General features: G+C 43.1%; 1 protein-coding gene across 1 annotated transcript in view; it reads right to left on the bottom strand.

The window, feature by feature from the left end:
• The window catches only part of HS6ST3 (heparan sulfate 6-O-sulfotransferase 3), a 699,876-nt gene extending 687,987 nt beyond the window's left edge, over window positions 1-11,889 (bottom strand). The window contains exon 1 of the mRNA XM_065902462.1: window positions 11,177-11,889. Coding sequence (XP_065758534.1) covers window positions 11,177-11,889 — 713 coding nt within the window. The remainder of the gene's footprint in view (window positions 1-11,176) is intronic.
• Window positions 11,890-19,540: the final 7,651 nt, after the last annotated feature.

Genomic DNA, 19,540 nt, shown 5'->3' with positions numbered 1-19,540 from the left:
CAGTTGTCCGGCTACCCAGAGTTTCTATAGGACAGCGTCTCAAATGACTGCCCTCGACTGTTCTCCATCTCGTGGCACTCACTAGCAGGTTAACCTGTCCCATGTATCATTAGTAATTCATGACTTATTTGTGGAAGTGCAGAAACAGCACTACTACAGACCTAATACAATGAATATCTTATTAGGAAGAAATTAACAAATGAATTGTTGCTGATCAATAGGTGTTGAAGAGAAAATTACAATGATAGTAAAGCCTAAATAATTTATACACGATATCGATTTTTTCATTACATTAATTATTCTTTATAGCACACATAAGGAACTAGGAGAATAAAACTTTCAAGGCAAAGAAATTTATCTACCATAGTGGATTGTAGGCTTAAGTATGAATTTAAAAGACAAAGAATGGATCAGGATAGTTGACAAATATTTTCAGACTAAAAACGCATCGGGTAATAAATTTGACACTTCCAGCGTCGCTAAGTTCCTTCATGTTGCCAGACGTTTTTATACACAATACTTTTGATATTTATTTATCAAGAAAAGTATTAATAGCATGTTTATAAATATAAATATTAGAAGTAGAACAATCCATTAATCTACTTCGTTCATTTTATATGGAAGGCACAATGATAAATTTAGTGAAGCTATGTGGGGAAGAAAAATTTCTCTGAAACTTCTCCCAGAATCTTTCAGTTGACTGGACTTAAATCCAGTTGAACAGCGTGCAGGTTCCTTACTGCTAATGGCTTTCAAAGCCAGCAGAAAACAACACCCTAAGCCCGTTTTTTCAGGGCAAGTCACTTTCATACAGATGTACGGGCCTGAAGATGACCCTTAGGTTTACAGAGTGTTGCTGACTCTAACCTTGTCATAAAATGCTGTCCCAGAGAATGACAAAAAAGTATTGTGCATAAGAAGGGCCATGAAAGAGGATAGAGGTTGGTGTGTTCCTAATGGCGGATGGTGCTCCCAGCAACACAAAATCCACCCTACAGATCAGAGAAATGAACTTAACACCAACCCCAATCCATGCACTAGGTACAGACATTGCACTAAAAATGGCTTTTGTCATCTACGAATTCAAATGTTGAACAGCATTTTGCTCATGGTGTTATGACTCTAGAAACTCAAGCAGGGAACTGACGATTTCTTTTTCTTTATCTTTACTGAGTTTTCTCAGATACCAACTTCATTTCGTTATTTTTCAGTAGCCGGTCCCTTCTGCAGGGGATTTTCCCAACTCAGGGATCAAACCGAAGTCTCTCACATTGCAGGTGGATCTTTACCAGCTGAGCCACCAGGGAAGCCCAAGAATACTGGAGTGGGTAGTCTATCCCTTCTCCAGCAGATCTTTCTGACCCAGATATTGAACCAGGGTCTCCTGCATTACAGGTGGATTCTTTACCAACTGAGCTACCAGGGAAGCCCATATCTAATATTAAGAGATTCCAGGTCCCTAATGTTTTTAAACAGAGTTTCATGAATATATACTTTCAAGTACATCCTTGTTGCTATTGTTTAGTCGCCAAATCATGTCTGACTCTTTGCAACCCCATGGACTGTACTTATCAGGCTCTTCTGTCCATGGGTTTTCTCAGGCAAGAACACTGGAGTGAGTTGCAATTTCCTTCTCCAAAGGATCTTCCCAACCTAGGAATCGAACCTATGCCTCCTGCTTGGCAGGTGAATTCTTTACCACTGAGCCACCAGGGAAGCCCCAAGCACATCCTATCCCCCTCAAATAAAGATGGAAATAGTGTTTCAAAAGCCTTTTAAAATTAAAACGGAAAACATTAGAATAGTTTTAAGTGTGATATAATTTTTTTCCTCCCTCATCTGTTACCTTCAGAGACTTAAAGCTACATTATTATTTTTAATGCACTTAATAGTCTTAGAAGAAAATCTGAGCAGCAGAAAGCATCTCATCTCATAAACTGGAGCCAGTTCTGCAAATTATTTTGTAGTGTCTTAACCAGTGTTGTTATGTAACTTCAAATTTATAAAGTACCACACAGAGATTTAATTTAAAATGTATATTATCTGGATCTGCATCAAAATACAGATCTAACTGCTCAAATACATCATGATCACCAGTCAATTCTGGGGCACCAGGGGAGCAAAACACCCAAATCCAGGATTCTTTTTATTACCCAGTGAAAAGTCACTTGTTATGGTGACAGCTCCATTGCTGAGTTTTCTTTGCTTCCTCCACCATTCTTTGGGTTGGAGACTAGCGGTCCATATAGAAAACACGTGCTACAGGTTCTAAAGGAGAGGGTACTTGTTCTCAGTCTCATGTGTAGGATTGAATGGGGCATTCATACAATGAATCAGAAGAAACTTCCAACTATTTTAAGTCACTGTGCAAGTTATTCTCCATGTTCATACCTGCTACCTCTGCAACCCCAAATCCATTCTCCACCCTTCTCTGCCTCGGTGAAGCATGTGGAATGAGGATTGCACATGTCCTTTAGCTGCCAAGTAAATCCAGCCACTGGAAGACAGTGAGAGGACAGGTGGGAGGGGAAGGAGACAAGGTATTTCCTCCCCACGCCCTCCTCTCTGCCTCAGCTCCATATGCCGGCAGGCAGCCCTTCCTACCACTGAGACTGTAGCTTTGGTAAGACACCTGTAGTCATGGAGTGTTGACACTGCCTGCCCAACTCTCCTACTTCACGCCCAGGGTGGTTAACTGCTTTCCTTGTTACTACTTACAAAGAATCATATGTCCAATATTTGTACCGTTCCTCAATCCCCACCTCTGTTAGTAGTCCCTTGGCAATCCGAAAGGGTGCCTCTGTTTGCTGCCAGGACCTACAATACAGCTACCCGTGTTTGAGACAGCAACCTGATACAGAAAAAGAATGTGTAAGTAAATAAAAGAACAGCAGCAGCATTCGAATACACCAGCCCTGCAAGTCAGATGGCCTCTTAGATAGGTGCTTCTTAATACTCCCCATAAATGTACTAATGAGACAAATCATTGCATACAAGGTGCATTTCTGACCTCTACACTCAATATCACCATCTTTCTGATTCAGTTCTTTAAGGATTTCAAACTTCACCTTGACTACTTTCGTCCTTCTCTCCTCGCCCTCCTCTGTAGCATCCTTCTAATTTACACTCTGCATTAGCACTGTCTGTTCTCTCTTCCTTGACATGTCACCTTGCTCTTTACTGTGTTATATAGATCCTACCTGCAGATTTCCACACACAGGCCAAGCTACCACATACTTATGTTTAAAGTTATGGTTACTCTTTCTTCTGGGTCTATGTTTTCATTTTTAAGTAAACCTATATAATTCTGCAAGTTCCTAACTAGAGCCCACAAAATACAGAAGCTGACATCCAGGTTTTCAGTCTTACATCCATAATCTTGAATTCTTCAGAAGAAATACTCTGTAAAAACATAATAAATGGATATGGAGGACATCAAGGTGGTTAGCTTTTCTATCCTCTTTTGTTTGTAAAGAAACTAGAACACAGAGGCAACCGTGAACATAAGGTATTAAAGGCAAGCTCCTGACAATAAATGACCCAGTACTTACCAATAAAAGCATGGTACTATATTAACAATAGCAATGAACTACAAATATTTATGTGCCCACAGGCAACTAATTCAATTTCACTGCAGGACTGCTTCATTTATGAATTTAATTGTATGTGTTTAAACATTTTTGTTGCTATTTCATTAATATCCCATAAAAAGATAAAATGATATGCTGAAGAAAAGAAAGAACAAAAGTCTCTATGCACAGCATTAATTAAGTACACATTGCATGGCCATGGTATCCAGAGAATTAACATTTACTTTTATCATTTATGGTTTTTCTCTTGCATCATACCTTCCAAGTTCATTTTTGCATCGTTCAGGATGAAAAGTTGCAGATTCAAAACACAACATACAGGTTTACCTATCATTTTATTTTCACACAGAACAGCACAAATGTTTGAGACCCATGAGAAAATAAAAAAAGAGACTTTTTCTGTGCCAGGCTATTTGAAGAATGCCACACGCATTCTTAGCACTCATCATAAAATAATATTATTATTCCTCCCATTTTCCAGAGCAGGTAACTGACTTACTCAGGATTATGTGACAGCAAGTGGTTGAACCAGGTTAAAATCGAGCTGATTTGACTTCACAGCCCCTACTCTACACATGACCCTAATTGCATTCACAAGCTGGGCATCAGCACGATTTTCAGGAATATTCAGGGGCTAGTGTATTTTTCACGGATTTTCTCCAGTTTCTGCTGAGGGCTTTTTTCCTAATTCAAGGTCTCCTTCCACTGCTCTCCAAAATGACTATCCCTAACCATAACCACCTCAACCATCTGGCTTTAACCAGTAATAATTCAGAGTCTACATTATTGGTAATTTTATCCTCCACCCATCCAACATCAGAGTTCGCATGCTCTTGGTTTCGGCAGATTCTTTGCCTCAAGTGAGAATGAACGATGAGGTTAACCTTCCCAAGAGGCAAGAACATCTGTCTGTACCCAAATGAATTTCTGAGCTGTGGCATATTAAGAGGAGAGACCCCCTAGAATGTTCTAATAAGCCCTGGGCTGGATACTTACTTTGACTCTTCTTCTGGCAAATAAGAGGAATTGACATCTTGCTAATTATGAAAGGCAACTATTAACAGTTCAAATTTGCATGGCACAAAATAAGAGAGGTAGGACACCAAATGTTTGATGATCCCAACTTTCAAAGAACCAAAGTCTGGTCAAGTTATGCTGATCTTTTTTAGAAGTAATCTAGAACATAGATTATATGTTTAGCTAACATGGAACTTCTATAGGTTAGTCTCTGTGCTGGGAACTTAACATATGTTTTACTGAATAACTGCATTTGCTAGAGGAAGATACAAACAAATAACACTCTCTAGGTTAACAAGTATTTGGTACACTTTCCAACACAAATTTAAATGCTTAGCTATAATTAAAATGAAGTTCTATTAGCCAATTAAAATCAACAGAGAATTTATCCATAATATCCATAATTTAACAAACTCGAAAATAAGATAATTGATTAATACAAAATATTAATTTGGGTTCCCCATTTACTTGTTTTCATACTAAATCTATCCCTTGGCCCAATAATTTATTTCATGACTCTTAAAATCACATTAGGATTTGCCAGTCTCAATTAAACCTGTTTAATTCATTATCAAGCATAAATAACTTTCAAATGGAATAAGCTTCTGATTGTCCTTAGTCAAAATGAGACGGTAATAATTAGCTTTGAGGAATAATACTATAACAGTCCAAGATTAGGCAAATCCACATCGCTAGTGGCTAAATTTACTTAGCTTCCAATTATTACACAAACATTTATATTTCTCTGTATTCAACCCTTTTAAAAATCCCAAGGTAATCAGCAAGGAAAATGCAGAAAAATAAACCATATCTTAGCATTTACCATTTCCAGTTTTATCTTCACAACTCAAAAAAAAAAAAAATTGAATGAGTTTAATTCAACTTCCTTCTGATTTATAGCAAATATCAGAGGTTTGAACCAGAAGCCATACTTTAAGAGAGCCTGTAATGAACATGTAAGTGGATATGGCATATAGACAGAACAATCTCTTATCTCCTTGGTTTTATACTGCACACAAACCTGATGGTGAAAATTAACCTTCTTTGCAGTTCAACATTTCTAATTAGAAGAGACATCAAAAAGATTATCCCTTAGAAAGCAGTATGGGCCATAATATTCTAGATAGCCTTTGAAACAGAGCTCTGCTGCTTCCTATGTATTTTAGACTGCTGTCTAAACGAAAAGCAGTAACCAGATGATCTTTCAAAGTGGTTATGGCTTTATGTGCCAAGTTGTGTTATATTTTCTCATCTTACCTTTTTATACTTATTATGAAGAAGCAGACATCCTTGTATACAGGACCTATTTATTGCTTTTAGCCCTGAATATATAAAATAGTCTATACCATCAAATCATGCTTTACTAAAAGTTTCCTTGGTAGAAATATTTACAAATCTTCAAGAACTGACTAGTTCATTGAGAATCCTTTTGTGCCTCTATGTGTGTGATGGGGGCTGTTTTGTTTTCTCTGCACAAGGCAAGAAAGGAGAGGCGAAAGATGCTCTGAACTCAGCTTAGAACACAGAACCTTCAAATAAAAGGCCACACAAGCTAAGCTCTTTCCCAGGAAGAAATTCCTTTCCAACATCAGTGGTTAGTTAGCTAAAATGTTCACTGCTGGGGAGCACGCCACTTCACAAGAGAGTTCCTTCTCTTATAGACAGTTACACGTTTAATGAAGTTCTTTCTTACTCTGAGTTGAAATCCTTGTCCTCTCATTTCTCTCTTCCTATCCAAATCCCATCCTTTGGTAAAACACAGAACAAATCTCCTGCACCTTCCATATCTTCCTTCTATGAGTAGTTGAAAGCAATCCTTATGTCTCTCCTATTTTTCCCACCTCCATATTAAATATTACCAGCTCCCTCAATAATTCCTCCTATGACATGGTTTCCAGATGTTACAAATAAACTGGAATTGTAGCATGACTCAAAACTTTTCTTAAAAAAAATTTAAAAGAGATCTGAAGGTTATTTCTCATTTATTTACAAGCATAACTAATACAATTACAATGACTATCCAGAACCCAGTGGTCTTCCCAGAAACTGTATTTATGCTAGCTTGCCTTCTTGTGATACATACATACACACACCACCACCACCACCACCACCACCATTCATGTGATACAAATTGGGTCAGAGAACCTCATCTCCCTGGCCACACCGATTGGCTGAAAGAATAGTCATAAGTTCCAAGCTGGATTAATCAGAGTCATTCCCCAAGGTTTTCAATTGGAACTCAGAGAAGGCTTGCGTTCCTCTTAGCCCTAGATCTACTAGATTCAACAGCCATTTACTCATTTCATGGAATAAGCCATTTTGATATAATGAGTCCAATATGAAAAGGGGTGTGGAAAAGGGTTCAATATGAAAGACAGGGTGTACCTCTGTCTTTCCTGCGTTCTGGCTATTAAACTAGAATTTCCCCTTTGTCTGAACTGAGTTTGAGTCAGGTTTGTATCGTCTATAACACAGAGGGTCCTATTGAACACAGCATTCATAACCTTGCAATCAGTCTAACAGGACCAACAGGATGTGGTCATTAAAAAAATGCCATCCCACCCTACAAAAGGAATGGATGGAATCTCTTTCCATCACAATTTTAAGAATGACAGCAATACTCACTTACTAAAGAAGATCAAGGTCTATCTTACCTAAACACCTGAGTTCATAGGACTGACACTATTTGCTCAAACTATATTCTGAGACCTATCACAGGGCCTGGCACATAGTAGGTGCCTAAGACACACTCCACTATACTTGTTAAAGTGAACAGAAGAAACAGTGGGCAAAACATTGAATATAAATGATCAAAATGAAGACATGAGTTCCCTGTGGAAACCTTAGATGTATTTCACATCTCCTTAGTATTAGATAACCCACTGGCCACACAAATTATGGAACCAGATTATCTCTTCAGTCTTTTTTAGCCATAAAATATTAGGAGTCTATCCATACTCCACAGAAGGTAATGAAGTCTTCTAAAGACTTAGGCAGGCAGACAAAAATGGGAAACATGCTGAGATAATGAAGGAAGCATAAGGACGAGAAACAATAACCTACTAAAGAAATAATAGAGAAAAGAAAGAAAAAGGGAAGAAATCATCACTAATACGATAAAAGAGGTCCTTTAGACAAGCCATCTTCCTATTACCTTCCTGTCTTATTCTAACTGATTTCTGTGATCAGAAATGCCCTCTGCACTGGATTCAAACTGCCAGCCCCAGAGCCTTGCTCCTTTCTGGCCCCTTAAAACACACAGGATGGCTCCTTCCACTCTTCCAAGAATCTCCTTCCAGAGTTGGCTCCCTGCTGCAGCCTTTGGCCCCAGATGTTCCCAACTCCTCGTTCACCATTCCAAACAAACAGTTTGTCTTTGTCACCCACAGAATACACTCAATTACACGGTGTGCCTTCCCATCCCTGTTTCCCAGACTGCACTCTGCAATGACTGATGCCCAGATGTTCATAATTTTCAATTTATTGATCAGTGTTTTGAACTTAGGATTTTGTCTCCACACAAATAATCATAAAATGGCATCTCTGTAAATTAAGGTGGTCCATTTGCATCAAGCTCCTTGAGGAAATGACCTCACATCCTTTTGTGGAAGAAGGCCTTGATTAGGGCAAATACTGTTATTACAGGTAGCAACTAATATTTAAGTATTACTATATAGCTCCATACCAAGTATTGGGTGCTATGTATCAGCGTATTATACTACGCACAGATATTATGACAACACTATGTAAAGTATTTTACATGCATTTGCTCTTTTAGTTCTCATAAGACCTCTAAGAGGTTAAGTACCAATTATTATCCACATATAAGATGAAGAATCTGAGGCTCAGAAAGAGCAACTTACTAATTCACACAGCTAGTAAGCACAAGAGCCACACGACCTGACTCCAGAATCCTCCCTCTTACAGGTATTCCACGACCCACAAGGACATCGATCCCTGTGAGTAACGGAGAGGGGGGACAGCGGAGGAACCAAAAGCAAAAAGACTAGGGCACTGAAGTCAACACGATCTACTTCTGGATTTTGCTCAGAGTCAGCCCTATTTGAAGTAGAACCTTGTTCCCATTATGTAGCAATAGATTATCTGCCATTTTGCATTGTGGAAATGTACCCTCCATTATCCAGGCTAATCTAGTTGACTGTAGAACGCTGTACACAGACACTCTAATGACAGACAACTAATTCGATCTTCTGTGTGAGGAAGATGCAGCTGAACATCTCTTCAACTTTTTTCCCTATCACTTTTGATGCAGGGTCCTTTACATACACCACAGCTTTTCCTCCCTACAGCATCCAGAGGAGAAAAGTAATTGAGAATATCAGGAAAAGGGAGAGGGGGTGAGGATGAAGGGGAAGAAGGATTATAAAAATGGTGCCCCCAAAAAAACATTATTAGAGATTTTTTTAACAAGCAAACCAATGCAGGTTGATTTGAAAACTTTTGAATCTGAGAGAAAAGACTCTATCATTAAACACAGACAAACATTTGACTGTGCAATAGAAACCCTATGTTCAAATAGCCAAGGTGGCATTCTCCTCCATTACCCAGCAGAGAGATGGTATTTCCTCTACCATCTGAACCACCAGGGAAGCACCTGAAATAGTGAGCATTTCCTGTAGAAGTAACCTTGCTGCTGCAACCTATGCAGGATCTGAAGTAGCAGCAGCATGTCATCACTAAGCAAAAATCCAAGTATTCTTAAATTTCATCATTTCTAATTGCTCCAAAATCTTCATCTACTCACTAAAGGTTTTATGGACTTTGATAGAAAATAATGCCCATCTCTACTGAAGAATCACTAGCTAGGTCTATGTGATAATTAATCTCCAGTTCAAGTGAAATGGAAGCTGGGATTCACACTAGTGAACTCTCTGGGGTCATTCAGGAGTTATTACATAAAGGTATAAATACAAAAAGTATAATTTGTGATGAAATGTAGCAGAGACTGTCTCTCACTGAAATAATAGCCTCCTTTGGTAGGAAGTTTGGCAGTCATTATCAACTGAAAAACTGTTGCAAGCTAAAATACTATACAGGATCTAAAACACTATACAATTAGAAATCTTGAAAAGTTAAAAGTCCTTAAAATATGCTTAGGAAGGAGACATGCTTTCATTCTAAGTCCAACCAGTTTCTTATTCTAAGCAATTTCCATTAAACAGGCAAAGGAGCAGGGAGGAGAGAAAGTATTTGAAAAACTGCCAGAGTAAAAAATCCCATAATGAAATTTTGCTCATTCTTGGAGAAATGAAGTAGAATTAGATGCTTCAGTGGTGGTGAATTCCAGAATCTGGGTAGCTTCCAGTAAATGAAGCTTTTCCATAATGTCAGAGGCAAAAGCTATCTGATATCAACATATTGAGCTTGAGTTTTTAAACTCCTATTTCCTTACACCAAACTGTTTGAAACCTTTGAGATAAAAACCTCAATAAACCAGTGTTCCAAGCTTTTAATATTTTAGTCCCTTGAGCAAGCATGTCAGATTAATCTTCAAATTGCAATGGGCAGAAAGAACATTAAACCGAAATTCTCAAGCCCAGTGCCTCTCTGCAAGGATGTTAATAAGCTAAGCAGTTTCATTGGCTATTAAGATTTCAAACTTTCCTAATTCTCAGCGGCCTGACCGTTTTAAAGTGGGTGGGGATAGAGGTGGGAGAGGAAGCTAAGGATTTTGTTTCTGACATCTTTGTATGCACCGAGCATTGAGCACATGGCCAGGCACACAGGAAGCCTTTAACAAATGCTTTCAGAATGAGTTGATGGATTGGTCTGGGGGGTTGGGGGAGAGTGCAAATATTGCTGAGAACAGGAGGAGTCCAAATACTGGCGCTGCTCAGCAACAAAGCCCATCTCCAGAATAAGGGTTATGGAGGTGGAGCAGAAATTCTAACGTGTGTCTTCAAAGTGGCAACAAGAGCCTTGAGAACAGCCACCAAGAAGCCACTTACAGAGGGATCAGACTCGCCTCTGGCTTCGCCCTGCCTGGAAAACTCCTACCCTGTCTCTCCACGTCCAGCTCCCTCTGCCTTTCACCGGGTTTGAGTTTCCTCTCGCAGAACTTCGGTTCAAGATTCGACCTCGGGGGTCTAACCCAGGCCTCCTGGCCATTCCAGGGGTTCCACGCACAGAGAGAGGTCACACCGTGCTAGGCATAAGGAGGAAGGTCTCTCTCTCTCTCTCTCTCTCTCTCTCTCTCTCTCTCTCTGTCTGTCTCACACACACACACACAAACACACACACACACACACACACACACGAGGACTACAGCTCTTGACACCTTTGGAGAGGGGGAGAGAGCGATGGGGGTTGGGGGGGGGGAGCGAGTTCAAGACCAGGACACTTTCCAGAGGTTTCTTCTCCCTCTCCCAAAACCTCTGCCCGCATCGCGGGACGATGCTGGGGAACCAGCCGCCCGGCGCCGCGGAGGGAGCGCGGGGTGGCCCGCGGGGGGCGGGGGGCGGGGTGGTCGGGCCTGGGGTGGGGGCGGCGGGGTGGGCTGGAGGGGGGAGGAAGGTGGCCGGAAGCGAGACGCGGCGGGGGGACAGTACCTGGTGTGGCTGTGGTTGCGGGGACAGTCTTTCTTCTCCATGATGGCCGGCACACAGTTGGTGAGCTCCGTCCAGTCGGCGTGCAGCCCGCAGCTCCAGCCGGTGGAGAAGCGGGAGAAGAGCCACGTCTCCTTCTTGCCGGGCCGGTGGCAGGTGCACTTCTTCTGGCCGGCTTTGCAGCTGCACGGCTGCTCCAGCCGGATGTTCTTCACCAGGTGCCGGCCGAACGTGGTGCCCCCGGTCTTCTGGATGTGCAGGAAGACGATCACGTCGCGCCCCTTGATGTTGAAATCCACGAAGCGGGTCAGGTCCTTCGGGGTGAAGTTGAAGCGCGGCACGAAGCGGGGCAAGGAGCCGTTCTCGGGGGCCTCGGGGTCCGGTTCCTCCTCCTCCTCCTCCGCCTCCTCCTCCTCGTCCTCGGGGTCCCCCGGCTCCTCGTCCTCGTCCTCCGGCGCCGCGGCCCCCCGAGGCCCCTCGGGCGGCCCCCGGGGTGGCGGGGGCAGCTGGGGCCGCCGCTCCCAGTCCTCGGGCGGCGCCTGTGCCCGGCGGGCGGGACTCGGGGCGGCCGGGTGGCCGGCCTCTCCGGCGCGGGGCTGCTCCCCGAAGTTGGCGCAGGAGCTGGAGCAGGAGGGAGACACGTACTGGTACATGATGACCACGAAGAGGAGAGTGAGCACCGGCGTCAGCAGCCACTTGTTGAACCTTTCATCCATGGTCCCGCTCTCAGGCCGGCAGGCTACGCGGCGACAGCGGCAGAGACGCGGACGCGCGGCAGCTCGGAAGTTTCGGGGACTCCGGGGCGCGGCTCCGAGCCCGCCGCTCCTCCATGCCCCTGACGCCGGGGCGAGCTGCTGGCTGGCAGCCCCGCGGCACTCCGGCGCTCCGGGGCTGGCAGAGCCGGGCCTGCGGATCGAGCGGGGAGACCGGCGCCGGCGCGCGGCGGCAGCGGCGGCGTGGGGCGCCCTGCGCTCCCGGGGGCGCCCGGCTCCCGGCTCCCAGCCCCGGGCGCGGCGCGCGCTCTCAGGCGGCGCGGGGCATCCCGCCGCCGGCGCTCAGGCGCTGGGGAGCGCGGCTCGGGTCCCGGACCTGCCCCAGGCAGCCGGGCAGCTGCGGCCGCGAGCGCGGGGGCTGCATGGGGCTCTCGAGGGCGCCGGCCAAGGGCGAAGGCACGGCGCGGCCCCGCCGCCTCGGCCACCCGCGGGCCCCGCGAGCCGCACGCGCTCCAGGCGCCTTTGCTCGGATCGCCAGGTGCTGGAGCCACGAGGACGCACGGCGCCCGCCGCAAGTTTGCAGAGGAGCCCCCCGCAGCGGCTGCGGGCGAGGCGCCGGTGCGGAGCCGCCTCCCCCGGGCGAGGCGCACTGCTGCTCCGGGTCGGTCCGCCCAGGCGCGGGCACGCAGACACACTCGCACACACTGGCTGGCACCGCCACAACCCGCCAGCCGGTGTGACAGGAGCCCTGCTACCCGCAGCAAAAAAAAAAAAAAAAAAACCTGCCCTAGGTACGGAGCATGCGCCAAAGCCTTCCCCAGCCCCCGAGGAGTTTCCAGGGGAGGAGTCCGTGGCTCCGCGGGGCTCCGAGCAGGCAACTGGGGGTGGGAATCCCTTCAGCCTTGAGCGTGGAGAGATTCGGAAGAAAGGCAAAGGCGGAGCGAGGAGAGGATGCAAGCAGGTCGTCGCTGGCGCTGATCCGAGACCTCCAAATCCGCAGCTTTCTCCATCTGAGGGTGGACAGAAATCTGGCCAGGCGATTTGCACGAATAACACGTGCCCACTACTGGGCAGACCCACCTAGGCAGGACTTTGCACAAGTTGGCTGGTCCCTTGCTGGCAGGGCACACTGGCTCAGGATTGCTTTTCATCTCTACACAAGACGTTCTAACTGGTGCTCAAGTTTTATTCTGGTCCTTCCACAAGTACAGACTCGGTGTGTTCAATTCTACAACTTTATTCAACCAGCATCTATTCATCGATTATCCATTAGGCGCCTACTGTGGATCTGACTCTGTGTTCACGGCACACTTCAATGCTTCCAGTACCAGACAGTCCAGCCCACAACCAGAGAGGAATTTAGGGGTCACCTCCTAAAATTCGTCCGACTACCACACACGGAGCTTCCCGATGTGCAAGTTTCGCCCCTCCCCCCACCCCAATAGGGACTATAAGATCACCTGTATTTCACAAGCCACAAAGCTCTTGATTAGGTGCAGATTTTAACTTTCTTTGTCAAACTTCTTTATTTTGCATTTATCTGAGAAGCAATTCTTTGTTTAATAACAGTTTCTCTTTTTCAGATAATGAATGGAGGGGAAAAAAATTTGAAATAACTGCCCCTACCCAATTCCTGGACTTACTCGACGGAAATTGAGAGTGGCAGTGTACTGAAGGTGGACACAGTGCAGCTTGAGTCCGTGGCTCAGGCCAACATGTCCCTCCTGGGTGCCCTGCCAGTCCTAGTCTCCCAGCCCCAACATCCCAGCCTTCATAGCAACCAGCCTTCCCTCCTGGCCTCTTCCTGGATCTATTCTGTACTTGTCTTTTCCTGAGACACTGTGCTGATTTCTTTCATTTGTCAGACTGCCCCCGTCACAGCTATTAGTTAAGATCCAGATCTCTTTCAGAGTTGCTAACACTTCCCCAAAAGAGGCCATTTATATTGTTCTAGGCAGGTTGGACTCTTCTAATGAACTTCCCTCTGCTACTTCCTTTCCTATTTTCAACTCTGTTAACAACCACAGTGTCCTTCCTGACACTGTATGAGATTCCATGAGTATGAAAGGTGTTGGGTAAGATGATTCAGTTTCTTTAAAGCTTACTTAATCCCATTTCTTTTTGTCACACTTAAAGTTTAAAAGCCGATTAATGGCATCACACTACTCTCCAAAGTCAGGAACTGTGATGAACAAATCCCAATGAAACCCAACAATTATTTTCTGAATGCATCTAGTTAATGGTGTTACTTATGTTTTAAAATATGCCTTTGCATTAGCGAAGTAAAAACCCATTACACCTTGTTGTATTACTTTATTTGAGAAGTTTCTCGTTTTCTATAAAATCACTTGATGTCACATCGATAAATATAACTCCATTAGCTACCCAAATGTAAAACCTGAGTACTGGTGGCACTTTATATAGTGGAAAGCACTTTCCTAGCCATATCTCGTTTGCTCCTTGGAACAATACTCTAAGGAGATAAGAGAAGTACAGTCCTACCCCTCCCCTAAATCCTGGGATGCTCAAGTCCCTTATATAAAATGGTGCTGTTCAGTCGCTCAGTCGTGTCCACTTCTTTGCAATCTCATGAACTACAGCAAGCCAGGTTTCCCTGCCCTTCACTGTCTCCTGGAGTTTGTTCAAATTCATGTCTATTGAGTCAGTGATGCTATCTAACCAGTTCGTCCTGTCACCCCCTTCTCCTCCTGCCCTCAAATCTTTCCCAGCATCAGAGTCTTTTCCAGTGAGTCGACTCTTCCCATCAGGTGGCCAAAGTATTGGAGCTTCAGCTTCAGCATCAGTCCTTCCAGTGAGTATTCAGGGTTGATTTCCGTTAGGACTGACTGGTTGGATCTCCTTGCAATCCAAGGGACTCTCAAGAATCTTCTCCAGCACCACAATTCCAAAACGTCAATTCTTTGGCGCTCAGTCTTCTTTATAGTCCAACTCTCACATCCATACATGACTCCTGGAAAAACCATAACTTTGAGTATACAGACCTTTGTCAGCAAAGTGATGTCTCCGCTTGTTAAAGTGCTGCTTAGGTTTGTCATAGCTTTTCTTCCAAGGAGCAAGCATCTTTTAATTTCATGGCTGCAGTCACCACCTGCAGTGGTTTTTGGAGCCCAAGAAAATAAAATTTGTCCCTGTTTCCACTGTTTCTTTTTGCCGTAAAGTAGTTCCATATAACCTACACACATCTTCCCATATACCTTTAAGTCACTCTAGATTACTTATAATACCTAATACAATGTCAATGCTATGTAAATAGTTTTTGACACACAGAAAATTCAAGTTTTGCTTTTTGGAACTATCTGAACTTTTTTTCAAGTATTTTCAGCCCTTAGTTGGTTGACTGTGGATAAGGAACCTGGGATACAGAAGTCCAACTGAATAATATGCCATTTCAGAGATGAGGAAACTTAACCAAGGAAAACTAGGTGAAAACAGAGCCAGAATTAGAAACCACTATCATCCCTGAAATGCATTCAAATCACCGTTTAAGAAATCCAATGAACATCAACAACAGAGCCCATAATTTCCATTCTCCTCTCTTGAGATCCTTTGAGTCAAGAGGCAGGAAGAGACAACAGAACTGCAATAGAACAATTAAATTATTTTTCTCTCTCCTTCTGGCTTTGCAGGCAAAGCTGAGCAATCTCTACATCGTGCGTTGTTGTGGAACCTAGTCTGTGAATTTCTAGATAAACAAGGGAACGACAATGACAATCTTAACATGATTATGTCATTGTAAGTTACCTAGGAGAATTTCAGAAGATATTACAGCAAACAGATATAACAGCTATGTTGCTAACAAAATGTATGTTTCTATAAATAAATGCACTTTTAACCTTTTTCAAAGAACATTATCCCAGAAGATCTGTTTCTGCTTTCTGTAAAATAACTAATGGAGTGCCACCGTTTCTTTCAGAAGAAAAACAATCCATAGCATCAAGCAATTACATCGATAATTCAGGCATAGACCCAAGTATTCATTTTTAATGATGGGTAACTTTAGTTGTGTAAACAGTCTGTCTCAGGTGTGCTCTTTCTATTATAATTGTGGAACTTGGTGTGAACCTAATCAAAGCTCTTAAATCAGGAGCAATAAACAGGCTTCCTTATCTATGTGGGCAGACCTCACATTCAGGCAAAAATGAATAGAAACTTTCTCAAATTGAATCCTCTCCAGGTAAAAGGGAAAACATGTTTGCATTCAGCCTACTATAGTTACTCCACGATGACACCAGCTGGCAATTGTTTCTGGCTAACAGATTGCAGCTACTATGATTCCTACACAAATTATTAAAATAATAAAAATAATGTTTTCAAAGAGCTCTCTTCCATTTCCTCTGCCAGTCTAGCGATGAGCTTGACACTATCTGTGAAGCAATTTGTTCACCTAATTTTAAGCCTATTAATAAGCTTTAACTACAGTTATTCTTGCCTGATGCCTTTTCTGCCTTAACTTTGGTACTCTTCCTCCTGGTTCTTCTCAAATATTCTCAAACCCATTAACAACACTGCACTCCCGTAGGATTCAAACTTTTGATTAGAACAGTCCCCATTTAATCAAGTTCAATTGGGAGATAAAATTGCATCTCAGCTTCTCCCTTTTCCCTTTGGTGCTAGAAACTGCCTTTGAGAATGTTGAAGAAACCCTGGAGAGATTAACAATCCAAACAATCACAGAGAATGGTTTCGGATCCCCTACATTTGCACACAGGAGTATATGGATATGAATGCCCTTCAATACAGATCAAAAACAAACTAGATTGTATAAGTCATTGGCATCATAAATCTCTCCTTCAAGAATACAAAATACTCTTACACACTGAAATAACAATTTTTTTTTCATTTTTGTAAACAACCCCCCCCCCAAAAAAAAGAAAGAAAGCCCCCTGGGGTAAGCAGTTTTGCAAATAACCAGCAAAGCAGTAGCTTTCTTTTTCCAGAGGAAGTTAAGCAGAAGAGTTTGTATAGATAGGGCAAATTGTAGGAAGAATGGTGATGTTTACTGAATATATTCCAGTTCACTACATGATTATAACTTTGGGGCAAACACAACCCTGCATACTGTTTCCCATAAAGTTCTATGTATGTGAACAGTTCATTCCCTGCTTTATTGTATGACACTCATCATCCACCACTGATGGGTGCCTGAAAGTGATGAATGGAGGTTATTTACCTGTATGCACAATTCATTCATTCAGTATGACGTAAGCAAATGCAATACCATTTTCATAGAAGATATTCACATTCCTTTAACAAAAATTTGTTAAGCACTTAGTATACACCAGGTGCTCTTCTGAGTGCTTTGTATATCACATTTAAAAGACCAGTAAGGACCCTGCCTTCATGCAGCTTTCATTCCAACAGGGAAAAAATAAATGATGAAAAAGGAAACAAGAATCATCCATTTACCCCAAGGTTATTTATTGATTCCCCTACTGTGTTACCAGGTACTTACAGGTACTTGGGATACTTTAGTGAACACTAGAAACTACAATTTTTGTCCTCAAGAGTTCAAATGCAAGCAGGGTAAAATAGTTGGGCTCTGTGGGCTATTGCAAGACATTTAGTGTGAAAGAAATAGGGAGGCAATGGGGGCGGGTTTGAACAGTTTTTGAAGTGTCATTTTAACTGTTTCATTGAGAATAGTCTGGAGGAGGGCCAACGTAGAAGCAGGAAAAGCAGTGAAGTGGTATAGTAAGTCCCCTACATACAAATGAGTCCCATTCTGAGAGTGCTTTCATAAGTTCTATTTGTTAATAAGTCCAACAAAGTTAGCCTAGGTACCCAACTAACACAATTGGCTATATTGTACTGTACTGTAATAGCTTTATAATACTTTTCACATAAATAATACTTAAAAAACAAACACAAACAATTTTTTAAATAATTTCAATCTTAAAGTACATTACCTTGAAAAGTACAGTAGTATAGTACATCAGCTGGAATACAGGGCCTGACATCAAGTGAACAAGCAAAACAAGTTTCAGACTAGAAGAGGGAAGGGTGGTGGAGATGGTAGAACATAAAGATCATCAGCAGTAGAAGAGAAAGGGCAAGCTGCAATTTTTACTCATGCCTGACAGTGATGGAATCCTTGTTCACATCTTTGTAAGTCTGCAACTTGAAGCTTTGCATGTAGGGGACTTACTGTATTCCATAATCAGGAGACATGATATGGCTTAGACCAAGACAGCAGGCAAAGGAAACATTGGGAAATGGTCAACTGCCCCCATTTTCAGGACAGAGCCATCAGTGTTTCCTGTTAGATTGAATGTGGGGTATTGGAGGAAAGGAGAGCCAAGGATGATGCCAAGGTCTGGAGCCCTCGAAATTGGAAAGATGGAGTTGCCATCAACTGAGATGTCAGCTGAGACAGACCATTGCAAGTGCTATCAGAGTAAATAAGGAGGGTGATGTGACACTGAATGGATGGCAGGAACAGAGAGGAGGAGGTAGTCATCTCCAATAGGCAGTCAAAAAAGACTATTGCTATTCAGAGTCCAAGAGGATGAGCCCTGGATGATTACGAGGAACCAGCCCCGCCAAGCACTTCTAGAGAAGAGCTTCCTACACAAAACAACAAGTGCAGAGGTCTGGAGCAGGAAAGAAATTGGCAGGCTCAAGGGAGAAATGAGACATTAGGGAAGGAAAGCTATGACAAACCTAGACAGCATATTAAAAAGCAGAGACATCACTTTTCCAGAAAAAGGTCTGTATAGTTAAAGCCATGGTTTTTCCAGTAGTCATGTACAGATACGAGAAAAGACCCTTATGTTGGGAAAGATTGAAGGCAAGAGGAGAAGGGGACAGCAGAGGATGAGATGATTAGATAGCATCACTGACTCAATGGACGTGAATCTGAGCAAACTCTGAGAGATACTGAAGGACAAAGGAACTTGGCATGTGCAGTCCATGGGGTCACAAAGAGTCGGACTCAACTTGGCAACTGCATGACAACACAAGAGAGAGTGGTTGGGGAATATCATTCCGAGCAAGGATAATGGTGCAAAGGAGCTATCAGGGAACCTTCAAAGTAAGAGAATGACATGACTGATGGATATTAAAGGCTCACTCAGTTCCAAGAAGAATAGGTTATGATTAGGAAGGAGAAAGCAAGGAAACCAGCTAAAAGGTGAGTGCAGTTTTCCAAGCAAGAGATGATGGGAGCTTGGAAGAGAATGAACAGGGAAGGAAATAACTTACAGTCATGAGTCCGCAATCTGTGTGAAAATAAGTCATTTTTTTCATTTTCAAATAACAGAAAGAAATTTTGCCTTCAAGATTCCATTTCCTGAGAAAGAGGAAAATGAAAGCATCCAACTTAACTCAGTCTCTTCTTGGTTACCCTCTGTCTCTTTAAAGTAAATAGTGAAGCTGGTGCTTCTCCCCTTCTCTTTCTCTTTGGCTTCCTCTAGGGTGATCTGTGGAGAAGGCAATAGCAACCCACTCCAGTACTCTTGCCTGGAAAACCCCATGGACGGAGGAGTCTGGTAGGCTGCAGTCCATGGGATCGCAAAGAGTCAGACATGACTGAGTGACTTCACTTTCATTTTTCACTTTTCACTTTCATGCATTGGAGAAGGAAATGGCAACCCACTCCAGCTTTCTTGCCTGGAGAATCCCAGGGGCAGGGGAG

Source organism: Muntiacus reevesi, chromosome 11, assembly GCF_963930625.1.
Source record: "Muntiacus reevesi chromosome 11, mMunRee1.1, whole genome shotgun sequence".
In the NCBI taxonomy this organism is placed as follows: domain Eukaryota; kingdom Metazoa; phylum Chordata; class Mammalia; order Artiodactyla; family Cervidae; genus Muntiacus; species Muntiacus reevesi.
Note: the sequence above shows the minus strand (reverse complement) of the source record. Positions and strands in the feature narration are given on the sequence as shown.